Source organism: Dreissena polymorpha, chromosome 1 (assembly GCF_020536995.1).
Source record: "Dreissena polymorpha isolate Duluth1 chromosome 1, UMN_Dpol_1.0, whole genome shotgun sequence".
Classification (NCBI taxonomy): domain Eukaryota; kingdom Metazoa; phylum Mollusca; class Bivalvia; order Myida; family Dreissenidae; genus Dreissena; species Dreissena polymorpha.
This window is the reverse complement of record NC_068355.1, coordinates 178,062,428-178,080,351: the sequence shown is the minus strand read 5'-3', so window position 1 is coordinate 178,080,351 and position 17,924 is coordinate 178,062,428. Positions and strand designations below refer to the sequence as shown.

The following is a 17,924-nucleotide window of genomic DNA, read 5'->3' as shown; positions in this document are numbered from 1 at the left end:
TCAAAGGGGGTATGCACACAGGCGTCCCCGCTCTACGGAATTGTTATCAGCGCTCATTGAAGCCTTGCAGTGAGCAGACTGTGGGGCATGCTCCGAGTTTCCGTTCCACACTATAATGCCTGAATAGAAGCTGGTACACATTTGCTTCGCATGACAAATGTGAGCTTTTGTGAGATTGACCTGTCGTTCTAGTGATGATAAACAGGACAAGTGTCAATGGGTTCGGTACATCAATCAGGTTGACCATAATCCTGTGCATTAATTATCGCCAGTTCTGCTAACGTCCGGCGTTATTGCAGTGTCTGCAGGTCGTTAATCGTATGGTTGTCTTTGTTCCTTATATGCCTTGCCTCACGGCTCTGATGTTTGATGTTTGTAATACAATTCATACGGGTGGCATGCTGTTCTGGTACATTATATGACAAAAAACAACATACATACATTTATAAGAACCTCGTTCTATGAAAACTTAGTTTATTTCAAGTTTGAACAGTGTCGTTCCAGACTAGACTGTGCAGTGCGCACACGTTATTAAGAGACGACACTTTCTGGCTTAACTGGATTTCCGTTTAGAAAAGACTTTTTTTCTTTAAAGCTGACATTGTCGACCCTGATTAGTTTGTTCGGACTCCACAGACTAACTATGGATGTCATTTTACGCACATGCATTAAGCAAAGCATTCTCAAGAATTTATAATACTCTGATCCCTACTTTGGAGAGTTCATCAGGTAGACCAAAATGACATTGAGTACTGGTTCTACCCAGGAAAATTGGCCTCGAAGACGTTTAACGAGCATAAGGCTAGATTGGTCACTGTCTGCTCGGGTACTACTAACATGTACCCCGGGTACGCTTAAGTATACTTACATGTACCCCGGGTACGGTGAACATACTTAAACGTACCCGGTCGATATTAAACTGTACTCGAGTTGTATTCCCGCCCAAAATCCGCTGTTGTAAAATGCGCAACATATTACCGTAAAACGATATTGTTTATCTTAAACAAACTTCTCTTTTAACAAAACTGCATCAACAAGCTTTTTGAGTATGAGTTTCGATAATATAGAGGCCATTAAACATAAAATTTGACATAAATGTCAACATAATTTTTTTTTTAAGCCGACAACGACGGAGTTAGCGTTAAAATTAGTATATTTGCGTTATCCGGGGTACATGTAAGTATACTTAAGAGTACCCGAGGTGCATGTAAGTAGTACCCGAGCCGACAATGACCAATCGGGCTTAAATAAGGCTATATTTTTTTGCTGCAATCGAGTTAAAATATCGTTTAAACTAATAGTATCCCCTTCACTGTGAGCGAGTATTGCTTGATTTCAGGTTAATTTCGATGCGCCTTTTTAATTGTTTGCTTTGTTCCAAGATGGTGACCGGCTTTTCATTGTGACTTCTGTTTTGTATGTGTTGCCCTGTATTTTAGGACCCATCTGTCTGATAATTTGTTTAAGTCACGCGCTGTTTGAAAAGATTATTTCTATTTTCTTAACCTTTTGAATGGGAACAATCTGTTGATTATGTTTTGAACGATTGAGTATCAAAGGTTTCAATAGGGGTTTGAGTTTTTATTTCACCAAAGTTTATTTGGGTAGTTTCGGGTGTTATGTTTGGTTCTAGATACGTGTCATGCATGCGCAGTAATACCGCTTCCGGTTAAACAACTGTTAATTTTGTAAACATTTACTTAACTTTGCCAGTCACTGGCAATAAGAAAACATATCTTATGCGATGTTTAAAAACTTAAAAAAGAAATTAGAGCAAGGCGTGAGTCAATCGCCGCTCAAAGGAGCTCTTACGTCTGCTTCCAGAGTAAGCGTTGCAGTGATTTAGTGGGTGGGGTATCGTTTTGGACGCAACTGTACCGATTTTCGGAGCACGTCCATCCGAATTGTGCACTTCATTATTGTCTATAATATATTCATCAAAGCATGTCAGAGAACTCTGATAAAGACAGAATTTCGAAAATATTTTAGTGTGTTGTCAGACATGTGTTCTCATGTTGATTAATTTGAAGTATATCAACTAAAATACCATTTAGACATTTTGATTTCTGTCATAGTTTTTCTGTAAAACTTAAAGCACGGTCCCTCTAAAAAGGTGTATGACTGATATCTATGGATATGAACCAAAAGACCAAGTATGAATGAATAAAGGCAATTTTAATGCTTGTTCTGTTATGTTTTGAAAAGACACACACTGTTTATCAGTGTTCCATCAGAGTTAGGAGTCCTTTGGACCCTCTTGTCTTCAAATTTAGGAGTCTTGAACAATTTCATTGCAGGGTTCCCGCTGTTGATCGCCACTGGATTTTGGCGACAAATGTTTGCAAATGGCGATTTTACGAAAATCTGTATTTTTTCTGCTTAATATTTCCTTAAAATGACAAACGACACTCTGTTTACCAGACGCTTTGCGGCAGTGGTTTACTAACGACTCGCCCCCTTAACGACTCGCCCCACTTTTTATAAAGACTCGCCCCACTTTTATAACGACTCGCCCCACATGTATAACGACTCGCCCCACATAGATAACGACTCGCCCCATCATTACTTATATGGTAGGATTTTTATTTAATTTCGATTATATTGTGTTTTAAGTCGGTAAAAACTGGTGGGGTATTGAAAAAATATCTTAAGATTTGGCAAATTAGACGTTTCAGGGGACAAAAATACCACTCGTCCGCTCGTATTGACGAGTGAAATCTTGACAGGACGAGTGGATTTTCTTGAAGCTCTCTTCCTACAGGACGAGTGAAAATAAGCTGATAATAAAATATGTATTTACTGACAAGTAAGACTCGTTTTCATTAAATAAAATCATTTTCTTAAATCATATCTATTCCGAAAGTAGAACGCGAATGAACCGGAAATTGTAATTGTAAATTTCATACAGCAGGTGCTCGTTGTTATGCAAAACTGTGTCCCGAGTAAATATTGACTTTTAGGTGTAAATTTTGCGCGTCCATGTTGACAGGGAACCATCCGACTGCATTCACTGTAAGTATTGATTTTTAAAGAAAAGACTTTTTTTCTTTAAAGCTGACATTGTCGACCCTGATTAGTTTGTTCGGACTCCACAGACTAACTATGGATGTCATTTTACGCACATGCATTAAGCAAAGCATTCTCAAGAATTTATAATACTCTGATCCCTACTTTGGAGAGTTCATCAGGTAGACCAAAATGACATTGAGTACTGGTTCTACCCAGGAAAATTGGCCTCGAAGACGTTTAACGAGCATAAGGCTAGATTGGTCACTGTCTGCTCGGGTACTACTAACATGTACCCCGGGTACGCTTAAGTATACTTACATGTACCCCGGGTACGGTGAACATACTTAAACGTACCCGGTCGATATTAAACTGTACTCGAGTTGTATTCCCGCCCAAAATCCGCTGTTGTAAAATGCGCAACATATTACCGTAAAACGATATTGTTTATCTTAAACAAACTTCTCTTTTAACAAAACTGCATCAACAAGCTTTTTGAGTATGAGTTTCGATAATATAGAGGCCATTAAACATAAAATTTGACATAAATGTCAACATAATTTTTTTTTTAAGCCGACAACGACGGAGTTAGCGTTAAAATTAGTATATTTGCGTTATCCGGGGTACATGTAAGTATACTTAAGAGTACCCGAGGTGCATGTAAGTAGTACCCGAGCCGACAATGACCAATCGGGCTTAAATAAGGCTATATTTTTTTGCTGCAATCGAGTTAAAATATCGTTAAACTAATAGTATCCCCTTCACTGTGAGCGAGTATTGCTTGATTTCAGGTTAATTTCGATGCGCCTTTTTAATTGTTTGCTTTGTTCCAAGATGGTGACCGGCTTTTCATTGTGACTTCTGTTTTGTATGTGTTGCCCTGTATTTTAGGACCCATCTGTCTGATAATTTGTTTAAGTCACGCGCTGTTTGAAAAGATTATTTCTATTTTCTTAACCTTTTGAATGGGAACAATCTGTTGATTATGTTTTGAACGATTGAGTATCAAAGGTTTCAATAGGGGTTTGAGTTTTTATTTCACCAAAGTTTATTTGGGTAGTTTCGGGTGTTATGTTTGGTTCTAGATACGTGTCATGCATGCGCAGTAATACCGCTTCCGGTTAAACAACTGTTAATTTTGTAAACATTTACTTAACTTTGCCAGTCACTGGCAATAAGAAAACATATCTTATGCGATGTTTAAAAACTTAAAAAAGAAATTAGAGCAAGGCGTGAGTCAATCGCCGCTCAAAGGAGCTCTTACGTCTGCTTCCAGAGTAAGCGTTGCAGTGATTTAGTGGGTGGGGTATCGTTTTGGACGCAACTGTACCGATTTTCGGAGCACGTCCATCCGAATTGTGCACTTCATTATTGTCTATAATATATTCATCAAAGCATGTCAGAGAACTCTGATAAAGACAGAATTTCGAAAATATTTTAGTGTGTTGTCAGACATGTGTTCTCATGTTGATTAATTTGAAGTATATCAACTAAAATACCATTTAGACATTTTGATTTCTGTCATAGTTTTTCTGTAAAACTTAAAGCACGGTCCCTCTAAAAAGGTGTATGACTGATATCTATGGATATGAACCAAAAGACCAAGTATGAATGAATAAAGGCAATTTTAATGCTTGTTCTGTTATGTTTTGAAAAGACACACACTGTTTATCAGTGTTCCATCAGAGTTAGGAGTCCTTTGGACCCTCTTGTCTTCAAATTTAGGAGTCTTGAACAATTTCATTGCAGGGTTCCCGCTGTTGATCGCCACTGGATTTTGGCGACAAATGTTTGCAAATGGCGATTTTACGAAAATCTGTATTTTTTCTGCTTAATATTTCCTTAAAATGACAAACGACACTCTGTTTACCAGACGCTTTGCGGCAGTGGTTTACTAACGACTCGCCCCCTTAACGACTCGCCCCACTTTTTATAAAGACTCGCCCCACTTTTATAACGACTCGCCCCACATGTATAACGACTCGCCCCACATAGATAACGACTCGCCCCATCATTACTTATATGGTAGGATTTTTATTTAATTTCGATTATATTGTGTTTTAAGTCGGTAAAAACTGGTGGGGTATTGAAAAAATATCTTAAGATTTGGCAAATTAGACGTTTCAGGGGACAAAAATACCACTCGTCCGCTCGTATTGACGAGTGAAATCTTGACAGGACGAGTGGATTTTCTTGAAGCTCTCTTCCTACAGGACGAGTGAAAATAAGCTGATAATAAAATATGTATTTACTGACAAGTAAGACTCGTTTTCATTAAATAAAATCATTTTCTTAAATCATATCTATTCCGAAAGTAGAACGCGAATGAACCGGAAATTGTAATTGTAAATTTCATACAGCAGGTGCTCGTTGTTATGCAAAACTGTGTCCCGAGTAAATATTGACTTTTAGGTGTAAATTTTGCGCGTCCATGTTGACAGGGAACCATCCGACTGCATTCACTGTAAGTATTGATTTTTAAAGAATTATTTAACCCCGAAGAACGGCTTTAAATCAGTCTGAATATCGTCAGAAAAGGACTGACAAACGAACGTTCTTTAAAGTTGGCGGGAGCGATGTTCAAACGTCCGAAACGGAAAGCACACGAGCATTAGAAAAAAGGAAAACACAAAATTTTCCTCATTTATTAATTTGTGTTTCTCATAAATAAAGTAACTTATTTCACTGCTTTTGTGATCAGCTGGCATGAATAACTGAGTAAGCAGCATTTTAGCAATGATATAAGAAACTTTATTAGTCATATCAGCCCTTTGCAATCTTTATTTCACACATATTTGAAGGACAAGATCATGTGTTTGCAGGACGAGTGAAAATTTTCATGCACTTGTCCTGCAGGTCGAGTGCAGTTTAGAAATATTTTTGTCCCCTGCGTTTGATGAAATTTGTTAAAATGCTTTACTTTAACTTTCACCTTTTTCAGGAACTTTCAACAGAAACTGGAATACTGTATCGCATCCTGCATGATATGTTCAAGATTTCTACACCTGGAATTTTATCAACTCTTGCAATTAATATTATGCGTTACCACAGTAACATAACTATGTTTTTGCGTATATAATATATAACGACTCACCCCATCATTTTTATTGTTACATTTTTAGCATCTGTGTTAAATATAAACAGTACAGATGAATAGAAAGAGAGATATATAAGAAAAACTTTACGCAGTCTGTATAATAATATCAATACATTGAATTAATAAGAAAAGTTTACAAAAAGACAGTAATACATCAGTAATCAATATAATTATATATTAATATTATCAACATTGAATTTATGAAAATGATTTTATTCAAACGTTTTATTCATAACAAATTTAAACACTATTTACACAAACAACAACAACAACAGCAACAACTACTATTTACACAGGTCCGTACATGGCTGAACACAAGTCCAGCAGCTGACAAGTTGAGATGGAACGCTCGTTGTATCTTTTCCACACTCCCCAGAGCTTCCCCTGTACCTGAAGTGTCTCTTTATTCTGATGTCTCCTCAACTTTCTCTCTCTCACTAACCGCACATGTGTATTCAGCAGCTTCGCCTCTTCACACAACAGTTGAACCAACAAGAAAAAGGGGAGATTCCCTTTCTTCGCACGTCGGTTCAGGCGATGAGCCAAGCCCTCGCAGTCGTTGTTGGTGCGTATGGACCGACCGAATATGCACCAACTATCAATAGGCCACAGTGGGTTTGTCATCCACGTCCGTTCTAGGTAGTCAAAGTATCTGTCCGTCGCGTCAGTGTCCGATTTCGCCCGTAATGTGTCGAAAGCAGGTTCATATATATTATATATAGGTAAACAATGCTGCGCTGCAAATACAGAGTACAAAGTTTATTCAATCTCTGATATACATAGACTATAATATAAGCATAGATAACAAGAGAAAAACAATTTTTCGAATTATCAATTTAAAATAATAGTATACTATAATCATGTATACATCTTTAAATACTAAACTCCGCAGTGGCACGTATTACTCAATTAAAGTTAGAACCATTAAAATAATTTAACAAATCGTAGAATTAATTGATTTATCACAAATGGTTTTTTGTTTATTTGAAACCATTGCAAATTTTCCGCGATAATTGTTCACACCTACAAATTAAAAGAACCGCCATTTAATTAGCATTTAATGTTTATTTGAAACCATTGAAAACTTTCCGCGCTAATTGTTCACACCAAAATTTAAAAGAAACGCCATTTGATTAGCATTTTAAAGTAAAGATTGTGTGAAAAACACAAAAGGACTGATATGCATTTTTATTATATGAAAAAATATTTTTAAAACGTGTGTTGTGTATTCAGATCAACAGGTAATAAATAGGTAGATTTAAGATTATAATGGTAATTTTAAAATTATAAATAAAAAATTATCTTACAGATGAATGGTGTCCGTAAAACCGTAAAATTCCTGCAAAAAATAAATTTCGGCAAAGACCTTTTTTCATTTTTCTTACCTTTCAATACCCATATAAATGAAAATATCTTTACCACGAAGCAAGGTATTCACGCTTTCGCGATTATGACACGTGTATTGTTGATGGTCATCACCCGCCCGCTGTAATGTACCTGTCAATTATGTTGTTAATTCATCGGTCTCCTTTATAACGATAATCCCTAAATTCTTGAGTAATTTAACCTGGGAATCTTTAATTGTCGATATGATCTTAGCCTTTGCTTCTTTTTATAAATATAAAGGAAAGTATGACATGAGACAAATGCGCCGATATCCAATAGTCTTGCTTTATGATAATATTTTCACTGAACAAAGATGTAAAAATACATCATAAAATAAAAATTATTACTTTTCAGAATATGCCTGCAATAGACGTATATAAGGTCAGGTTTTAGGCAAAAAACCGCTGAACGATGGTTATCAAACAATGTCAAACCTTAAATTCATATTATAAATTGATTTCATTTATATTACCATATATAATATAACATTTTATTTTGATAGGGCGGGTCGTTATATATGTGGGGCAAGTCGTTATACATGTGGGGCGAGTCGTTATAAAAAGTAGGGCGAGTCGTTATGGGGCGAGTCGTTAAGGGGGCGAGTCGTTACATTACCGCGGCAGTGGTCATACAATCAATTTCAGTTATGTAAGCGATACTGGCATCATACTGCCCAAATCGATGGAGCATGCGACTATCGCAAAGTGGCATGTAATGGTTATAATTGAGATGATATGGGTTGTTGTTTCAAGTTATCTAAATTGGGCGTCAGTTTTATTGCTTCAGAGATAAGGCAACATTGAAATATACCGACTATACTTGAATGTGAAGTGTTTGTCACAGTGTACAAAGCCCATTCAAGACCACAACAATCAAAAAGGTAAGTATCGATTGTTTTTAGCAAAATCTTTTTAACTATAGGAAATAATTAAACATTGTACATGTTTGGTTCTATTTAAACGTGACATGATATTTTTGTTTTACTCGTCAAAATGCAAGTTCAGAGTGTATTACGTCTTTAAGAAAGTGAACGTTAGATTCTGAAAATGTTGAGACTCATTAAAAAATGCAAACTGTCCCCCAGTCATAACATTCACCAGCTAACAAAAATAAACAACAAAGACAGTTGTTAATCAGAATTTCCTTGCCTTCAATATGATTTCCAACACACAAGCTATGCTGTGTGAACTCTTTATATCCTCAAAAATAATCAATTCATTCACCACAGGATGTACTGTTTTATAAAAGGAAAATCAATTTGACATTTCATATACACAAATGCTTATTTTATTTGACTGTGTTGTGTTATGGACTCTGTGTAGTAGGCAGAGATCATATTATTTTCGGTTTTGTCGGTCCTAGACCGATTGGGGTCATGAAAGATCGATTGAAAATCCCAAACAGTCGGTCCGATTCTGTTTGCTATTAAAATTCCCATGTCATGAAATCGATTACACAGTGTACATGCTAACACACCCTAATGACATTCTTATCTCGATTAGGTGTGATAAACCATTTGCTGCAGTCTCTAAACCGGTCAGGACCTGTTTATTGCACGTCAGGCCAAGAATCAAAATCTTGTGAACAGCGGATTAAAGACGCATCCAAAAAGACGCGTCTGAATGCACGCGCTGTAACTAAACAAAACATGCTGAAACATTTTCCACCAGCGTAATAATCGGGTAATATAATTATGAATGAAAATTGCGGATCTGATCGACAGAACAGCCGAAAGTTATTTTTATGCGCGGAACTTCACATAAAATAGTACATAAGAAAAATAATATACATTGAATAAATCTTTAGTAAAAGCGTGTTAGAATCAAAATAATTCGTGTACTTTATACTTTGTTGTTGAATAACTCACGACCGGAAAATTAGATGCGTGGTTACAAATGCTTCGCTCTCGTGATTAAATCCCTACGCATCTAAACTATCGCCCGTGGGTTATTTGACAACAAATTATTTCTTAATTATTTGGTGTGTTCTTGTCAGTAGCCAACCTACGCACAGACATTTGTTTGGTTCAGTGCATGTTTGTAAGCTATTATCGAGTCGAAAACAATTTAAATCATCGGTATAGACTTACACAGATTAATAATATTGACAACGATAAAAAAGTCTGATAAAACAGCACACGAAACAACAATGAAATACCAAATGATAAAACCAGTTGAGAAAACTCGTTCCATTTAAAAAAATGCCTAAGGGAATTTTACTTGTACATGTATTAAACCACCTTCATGAATGGCAAAATCAATGGTATATATTTTAAAGTAATTTGTCATGATTTCGGATACTCATCCCCATTTATATCCGGACCGATTGATGTTGCGGGAAAATATGATCCCTGGTAGTAGGTCATATGCTCGAACGCATTTATATTATTTATATGCTACATACATGTATTATTTGATTACTATTAGTATTATATTTCCATTTTTGTATTTTCAGATTACCAGAAAGCTGCGGAAGCACCCAAACTGTGGCAACATATACAGGCTGCTAAGAACGTGTCAATCAACAAGACTTACAAGTCATTGAATGTGCCTTTATTAAATAAACTTGTTAAATGTGTTGTCATTATTAATAATACATGTACTGTTATTAAATCAATGTATTTGTAAAATGTTCAGTTTTTGTTTGTATTATAATAACATGATCTTCATTACCCCAATGAAGCCCCAGTGTGGCGACAACTTTTTGAATTTGGCGAAAGTAAATGGCGACAACTTTTTAAAGCCCAGAGGGAACCCTGCATTGAGTCCAAAAAATAAAAAACTTTTTATATATACCTTTATAGATATATTTAAATTTAAATATATTTTTTAATGATATTCTTAAAAGCATGAAACAGGTTGTATTTTTTGTAGCTGCAACAGTATTACATCATGACATCAGTGCTCCAGCTAGGATTTGAAAAGGGCGGGGGGGGGGGGGCTTTTTTGTCAAAAGGGCACTTTTGACGCGCAGTATTTTGTCAAAAGGGCACTTTGGACGTGCAGTATTTTGTCAAAAGGGCACGTTCGAGCACGCGGGTGTTTCTGGACTGCTTCCTATTGCATGTTAATTTATATGTTATAAATAATTGTATTATTCCCATTATTATTAAACCATTCAAATATAATGTCTACAATGAGGATTAAAGTAATTACAATGTAATAAGAGATTTATGAATTATCATATAATGTAAAAAAAAAAATGTTTTTTTTTTTAGGGGGGTGGGCAGGGCGGAGGTTCGGGAGGGCAGGGCAGGGCGCCCTTCGATTTAGGCCTAGCTGGAGCACTGTGACATGTACGTTTGTCTTTATGCCTGTTTGCCTCTTCCTTTCTACTACCGGCAATATGACCAATTGAACATCATGACATGTATGTTTGTCTTTATGCCTGTTTGCCTCTTCCTTTCTACTACCGGCAATATGACCAATTGAACATCAGTCTTAGATTTGACCTCCCGCTTATGAACTTTCCAATCTTGTAATATGAGGAGCAAAAAGAAGAAGTCATTCTTTTTTTTGTAATTTTTGTACTTAAGCCACTTAAATAACGCCCTCCAGGAAATTAGGAAAGATCTTTCTTGTTTACCTTCATTTACTCAATCTCAGATAAATTGTTGCTGTTAAATTTATTTACTGTTTAGAAAATAATCCATGTTCAAAGTTGTTAATTTAAACGATCAAATTCATGACAAATCATATGACCCAAATACAGGTAGAAAGTACAATATCGCAAGTTGTTTTCTGAGTTAGTTTGGCGAAAGCAAGTATACTCTAGCAAAAATATCCTAGAACAGGACAGCAACAATTCCGTTGATTCGGAGTTTTAAAATTGTCCATTATTGTTACACACGGCTTATCACATGGAACCAAAAAACACTATTAGATTGTTTTGTGTTTGTTGATGCCTTTAAGCCAAATTATTAGTATTATGAGGAGCAAAAAGAAGAAGTCATTCTTTTTTTGTAATTTGTGTACTTAAGCCACATAAATAACGCCCTCCAGGAAATTAGGAAAGATCTTTCTTGTTTACTTTCATAAGCCTTCATTTACTCAATCTCAGAAATTTTTTATTGGAGGCGTTTAGCTGTCCAGAAAACAATCCATGTTCAAAGTTGATATTTAAAATAATCAAATTTATGACAAATCGTATGACCCAAATACAGCTAGAAAGTACCATATTGCAAGTTCTCTTCTTCTGAGTAAGTTTGGCGAAAGCAAGTATACCCTAGCAAAAATATCCTAGAACAGGACAGCAACAATTCCGTTGATTCGGAGTTTTAAAATTGTCCATTATTGTTACACACGGCTTATCACATGGAACAAAAAAACACTATTAGATTGTTTTGTGTTTGTTGATGCCTTTAAGCCAAATTATTAGTGGTGTATTTTTCCCATTTGCAAAGTCAGGGCATTCTGATTTCCCAAAATGCATAAGTAAATCAATGGATGTTTTTATATTCCAAAGAAGAATTTGAAGGAGTCTTACGAACTTCCTTGACACAAAACAAAAGGAGTCTTGAGTATCAGTTCCATGAGTCTCGGGCTACCAGACTCCCATTAGTGTTGAATGTTGTTTAACCCTTTGCATGCTGGGAAATTTGTCGTCTGCTAAAATGTCGTCTGCTGAATTTCTAAAATTAGCATTTTCTTCGAATTTTTTTCAAAGAATACTATCAGAATAGCAAACAGTTTGGATCCAGATGAGACGCCATGTTCTGTGGCGTCTTATCTGGATCCAAACTGTTTGCAAAGGCCTTCAAAATTCGGTTCCAGCACTGAAAGAGATAATGAAAAATACACAATGTGTGTTACATCTGTTGATTCTGTTTCAAAGTTGCCCCTTTTATTAGACATGGCATGTGAAGTCTAAAAGTTGTGCTCTGGCCAGTCAGTCATTTTGGTGGATATGAATTTGGAGATACAACAATAAAAATGTCAAGAAAAACACGAAAATTTTCAGTCGTACCAGTATATTAAATGTATTTTTATTCACAGGACATGCTCATATAAAAAAGTAAGAACAGAAAAAGTCTTAATCAGTTTAATATTCTCTCTTTTTTGTCAATATTGCAGATATGAGTCATGTACAAAGGTCAGTCCTAATCCACAAGACAGCTCTGTTGAAACTTAACCCCTTAATGGCCTACACAAAACACAAAAATGATCCCTTATTTTTTATGTAAAAGTGCCACTTTATAGTCCAAATAATCCTTGTATATCTTAATGAGTCAGTCCTACCCCACAAGACATCTTTGTTTAAAATAATCATGGCTAACATGTTAAAGATGTGTTGATTGTGAAAAACAAAAATTTTGATCTCTTTTTTTATGCCCCCCTTTGAAGAAGAGGGGGTATATTGCTTTGCTCACGTCGGTCGGTCGGTCTGTCGGTCAGTCCGTCCACCAGGTGGTTGTCAGACGATAACTCAAGAACCCTTGGGCCTAGGATCATGAAACTTCATAGGTACATTGATCATGACTCGCAGATGACCCCTATTGATTTTGAGGTCACTAGGTCAAAGGTCAAGGTCACGGTGACCAGAAATAGTAAAATGGTTTTTGAATGATAACTCAAGAACGCATACGCCTAGGATCATGAAACTTCATGGGTAGATTGATCATGACTTGCAGATGACCCCTATTGATTTTGAGGTCACTAGGGCAAAGGTCAAGGTCACGGTGACCCGAAATAGTAAAATGGTTTCCGGATGATAACTCAAGAACGCATACGCCTAGGATCATGAAACTTCATGGGTAGATTGATCATGACTCGCAGATGACCCCTATTGATTTTGAGGTCACTAGGTCAAAAGTAAAGGTCACGGTGACCCGAAATAGTAAAATGGTTTTCGGATGATAACTCAAGAACGCATACGCCTAGGATCATGAAACTTCATAGGTAGATTGATCATGACTTGCAGATTACCCCTATTGATTTTGAGGTCACAAGGTCAAAGGACAAGGTCACGGTGACCCGAAATAGTAAAATGATTTTCGGATGATAACTCAAGAACGCTTTTGCCTAGGATCATGACACTTCATAGGTACATTGATCGTGACCCGCAGATGACCCCTATTGATTTTCAGGTCACTAGGTCAAAGGTCAAGGTCACAGTGACAAAAATCAGATTCACACAATGGCTGCCACTACAACGGACAGCCCATATGGGGGGCATGCATGTTTTACAAACAGCCCTTGTTTAATTCAAAGTTCCACTTTTCCAAATAATCCTTGTATATCTCAATCTGAGGAAAGATTACTCAGGCTCAAAAACAATTTGATTGCACTTTCAAAAAGTTGTTGCCATTATTTTGCAATGATATTGATCATGATTCAATCAGTCTCTATTTAATTAAACATATTCTTCTTTCCTATTGTTTCATCCATTCCTATAGAATCCACAACCCACCTTACTTGGGAAATTATGACATACCTCTGATTAAACTTGAGTTATTTATCATTATTTAGAAAATGTTATCACATTGATGTTTTTTTTCCTTCAAAAAATGTTTATTTTACATTTGGTTTGAGAAAAAATTATCAATTTTTTGGCAGATCCACACTACCTTCCAAATATATAATGCCAAGTTTCTGAAGCAAAGTAATTTCTTATTAATTTACTTTTTTTTAATGTTACACTGAATGTTATACTACGAAATTTTAATTGCAATTTCAAAATGCATGTTATTAAATTATTAATGCACAGTGTGGAAGAAAACAGTATTCATGCAGTTATTGGAATTATGCAAGTTTCCCAGTATATACATGTACTTTAAACGGGACATAAATGTGAACGGTACATAAATTTTAACATTGCACTAGATGAAGCAATAAAATTATTATTATTTGTAGGAAATTTATTTTCTTTGATTTTGTGGGTTTACTGATACATAAATTTAACTTAAACACATTGTAAAATGACAGACACAAATTCTTCTTTTTTTCCCCAAACAGAAATAATAAATTTACGTGTCCACGAAAAACCACTAAATTTCATGTAGACATAGACATTATACTGAGTTTACAGTATGAAATGCAAAAAGTTAAATGTTGATTTAGTAAATAAGTGTTCTTACAACTTGTTGAATCATTAAAAATAGGGAATGATACTACAGGAAAAAACAATAAGGCAATAAGGTAAATGTATAATGAGATTATATTTGTAAATCAGAGTAGGTTTTGGGGAAAATTTCTACAAATCACAAGTCATCTGTTTAAACACGATACCTTTATTGCCACAAGGTTAAAATTTGTTCATAAATGAAGTAAATAAATTAAGTCAGGTAATCTATTTTGAGCCTTGTCAAACATACATGCTGTAAAATATATGTTTAACTTAACAGTTACTAGAAGACAAGATCAAAGATGGTGACCCACCACTCGCGGAAAGCACACCAAAGAAGAAAGCAGGCTCTGAGGACAGTAACCAGTTCAGCAGTTCTGATGTGTCTGGCTATGCTACGGCTAACCAGTCTGTGGAAGGAAGCCCGGCAAATGTGCCTACGGGGCAGCTGATTGATATTCCCCTGCATTCACCAAACAATCAGGTGATGTATTGTTAGATATACCCCTCCATGAACCAAACAGTCAGGTGAAGTAGTGTAAGATATACCCCTCTAATCTCAGAACAATCAGGTTAAGTAGTGTTAGGTATTTCCCTTCATTCACCGAACAGTTAGGTGCAGTAGTGTAAGATAAACCTCTCCATTCTCAGAACAATCAGGTTAAGTACATAGTGTTAGATATTCCCCTTCATTCACCGAACAGTCAGGTGAAGTAGTGTAAGATATACCCATCCATTCTCAGAACAATCAGGTGAAGTAGTGTAAGATAAACCCCTCCATTCTCAGAACAATCAGGTGAAGTAGTGTAAGATAAACCTCTCCATTCTCAGAACAATCCGGTGAAGTAGTGTTAGATATTCCCCTTCATTCACCGAACAGTCAGGTGAAGTATTGTTAGATATACCCCTCCATTCTCAGAACAATCAGGTTAAGTAGTGTTAGGTATTTTGCTCCATTCACCGAACAATCAGGTGAAGTAGTGTAAGATATACCCCTCCATTCTCAGAACAGTCCGGTGAAGTAGTGTAAGATATACCCCTCCATTCACCGAACAATCAGGTGAAGTAATGTAAGATAAACCCCTGCATTCTCAGAACAGTCGGGTTAAGTAGTGTTAGGTATTTCCCTTCATTCACCGAACAATCAGGTGAAGTAGTGCTGTGCAATCAGGTGAAATACATGCAGTGTTAGATATTACCCTCTATGAACCAAACAATCGTGTGGTGGTTAATCCAGAAGGTCAGATGGGCATGGCACTTGACTCCTTACATTCTCACATTAGGCTTATTGAAACACTCCTGAGACCGTAACCAAAGTAGAACCAGTACATGGTATTGAAACCCTCCTGAGACCGTAACCAAAGTAGAACCAGTACATGGTATTGAAATGCTCCTGAGACCGTAACCAAAGTAGCACCAGTACATGGTATTGAAACGCTCCTGAGACCGTAACCAAAGTAGAACCAGTACATGGTATTGAAACGCTCCTGAGACCGTAACCAAAGTAGAACCAGTACATGGTATTGAAACACTCCTGAGACCGTAACCAAAGTAGAACCAGTACATGGTATTGAAACGCTCCTGAGACCGTAACCAAAGTAGAACCAGTACATGGTATTGAAATGCTCCTGAGACCGTTACCAAAGTAGAACCAGTACATGGTATTGAAATGCTCCTGAGACCGTTACCAAAGTAGAACCAGTACATGGTATTGAAACGCTCCTGAGACCGTAACCAAAGTAGAACCAGTACATGGTATTGAAATGCTCCTGAGACCGTTACCAAAGTAGAACCAGTACATGGTATTGAAATGCTCCTGAGACCGTTACCAAAGTAGAACCAGTACATGGTATTGAAATGCTCCTGAGACTGTTACCAAAGTAGAACCAGTACATGGTATTGAAATGCTCCTGAGACTGTTACCCAAAGTAGAACGAGTACATGGTATTGAAACGCTCCTGAGACCGTTACCAAAGTAGAACCAGTACATGGTATTGAAATGCTCCTGAGACCGTTACCAATGTAGAACCAGTACATGGTATTGAAACGCTCCTGAGGCGGTAACCAAAGTAGAACCAGTACATGGTATTGAAACGCTCCTGAGACCGTTACCAAAGAAGAACGAGTACATGGTATTGAAATGCTCCCGAGACCGTTACCAAAGTAGAACCAGTACATGGTATTAAAATGCTCCTGAGACCTTTACCAAGGTAGAACCAGTACATGGTATTGAAACGCTCCTGAGACCGTTACCAAGGTAGAACCAGTACATGGTATTGAAACGCTCCTGAGGCGGTAACCAAAGTAGAACCAGTACATGGTATTGAAATGCTCCTGAGGCGGTAACCAAGGTAGAACCAGTTCATGGTATTGAAACGCTCCTGAGACCGTTACCAAAGTAGAACCGGTACAGGGTATTGAAACGCTCCTAAGACCGTTACCAAGGTAGAACCAGTACATAGTATTACAACGCTCCTAAGACCGTTTCCAAGGTAAAACCAGTACGGGGGATAAAAAACATGCTCCCACAAAGGGCTATTGAACCCGTGACCGCCTCTTAAGATAAAAAGCATAATGCTATACAACAACGACCTCTACTAAAAATATTAATAACATAGTATTAATAATGGTTGATTTCAGACAGAGGCAGGTGATGTCACACCCCGGGCCTCTCGTTCCCGCACTTCCTCCATCAGCTCCATGACGAGTGAAGGGTCGTTCTTCACCAACATGAGCTTCAGTAACATGCAGTACAACCTCCCGTCTGACCTGGAGTCAGAGATGGATGAGAGCGGGACGGACCTGAACACTGTCTCGAAGGAGGACCTGTACCACTATATACAAAAATACCAGAGACGAGCCACAAGGTACTCTTAACCCTTTGCATGCTGGGAAATTTGTCATCTGCTAAAATTTTGTCTGCTGAATTTCTAAAATTAGCTTTTTCTTCGATTTTTTTCAAAGAAAAGAATAGCAAACAGTTTGGATCCTGATGAGACGGCCTTTAAAATTTGGTTCCAGCACTGAAAGAGTTAAACATTTCCCACTCAGAAGCAAAGTGGAAATGGCTATGTGCAAACAGCAGTAAAACCAGAACAGCCTGCGAGTAACTCGCAGTCTGTTCAGGTTTTATGCTGTTTGCTGCTCATAAGTTTCGAAGGGTTGGAAATGAAGCCTTTATAACTTGAATTTAATATGAATGGTCTTTAATATTAAATTTAACTTTCTAAGTGATTACAAATGCGTCAAAGTACGTATCTAAGTGGTAAAGGGAGAAGCAGACTTTCAATTGTAATAAGAAATTTTATACAAATTGGATAGTGTGTGGATATATATATCAGTTGTGTTATGAGAAAACTGGGCATAATGCATG

At 36.8% G+C, this 17,924-nt stretch overlaps 1 protein-coding gene across 4 annotated transcripts in view; it reads left to right on the top strand.

Annotated features, from left to right (window-relative positions):
* The first annotated feature begins 1,633 nt into the window (after window positions 1-1,633).
* The window catches only part of LOC127862965 (golgin subfamily A member 4-like), a 61,734-nt gene continuing 45,443 nt past the window's right edge, over window positions 1,634-17,924 (top strand). For 3 of the 4 annotated variants that reach the window (XR_008040887.1, XR_008040886.1, XM_052402243.1), the window contains exons 1-3: window positions 4,092-4,283; window positions 14,832-15,035; window positions 17,192-17,418. Coding sequence is in view for 2 of the 4 variants with exons in the window: in XM_052402243.1 (XP_052258203.1) it covers window positions 4,203-4,283; window positions 14,832-15,035; window positions 17,192-17,418 (512 nt within the window). In the remaining 2 variants the exon portion in view is untranslated. Of the gene's footprint in view, window positions 1,826-4,091; window positions 4,284-14,831; window positions 15,036-17,191; window positions 17,419-17,924 lie in introns of those variants that run through there. The other variant, XM_052402251.1, reaches the window with a different exon arrangement.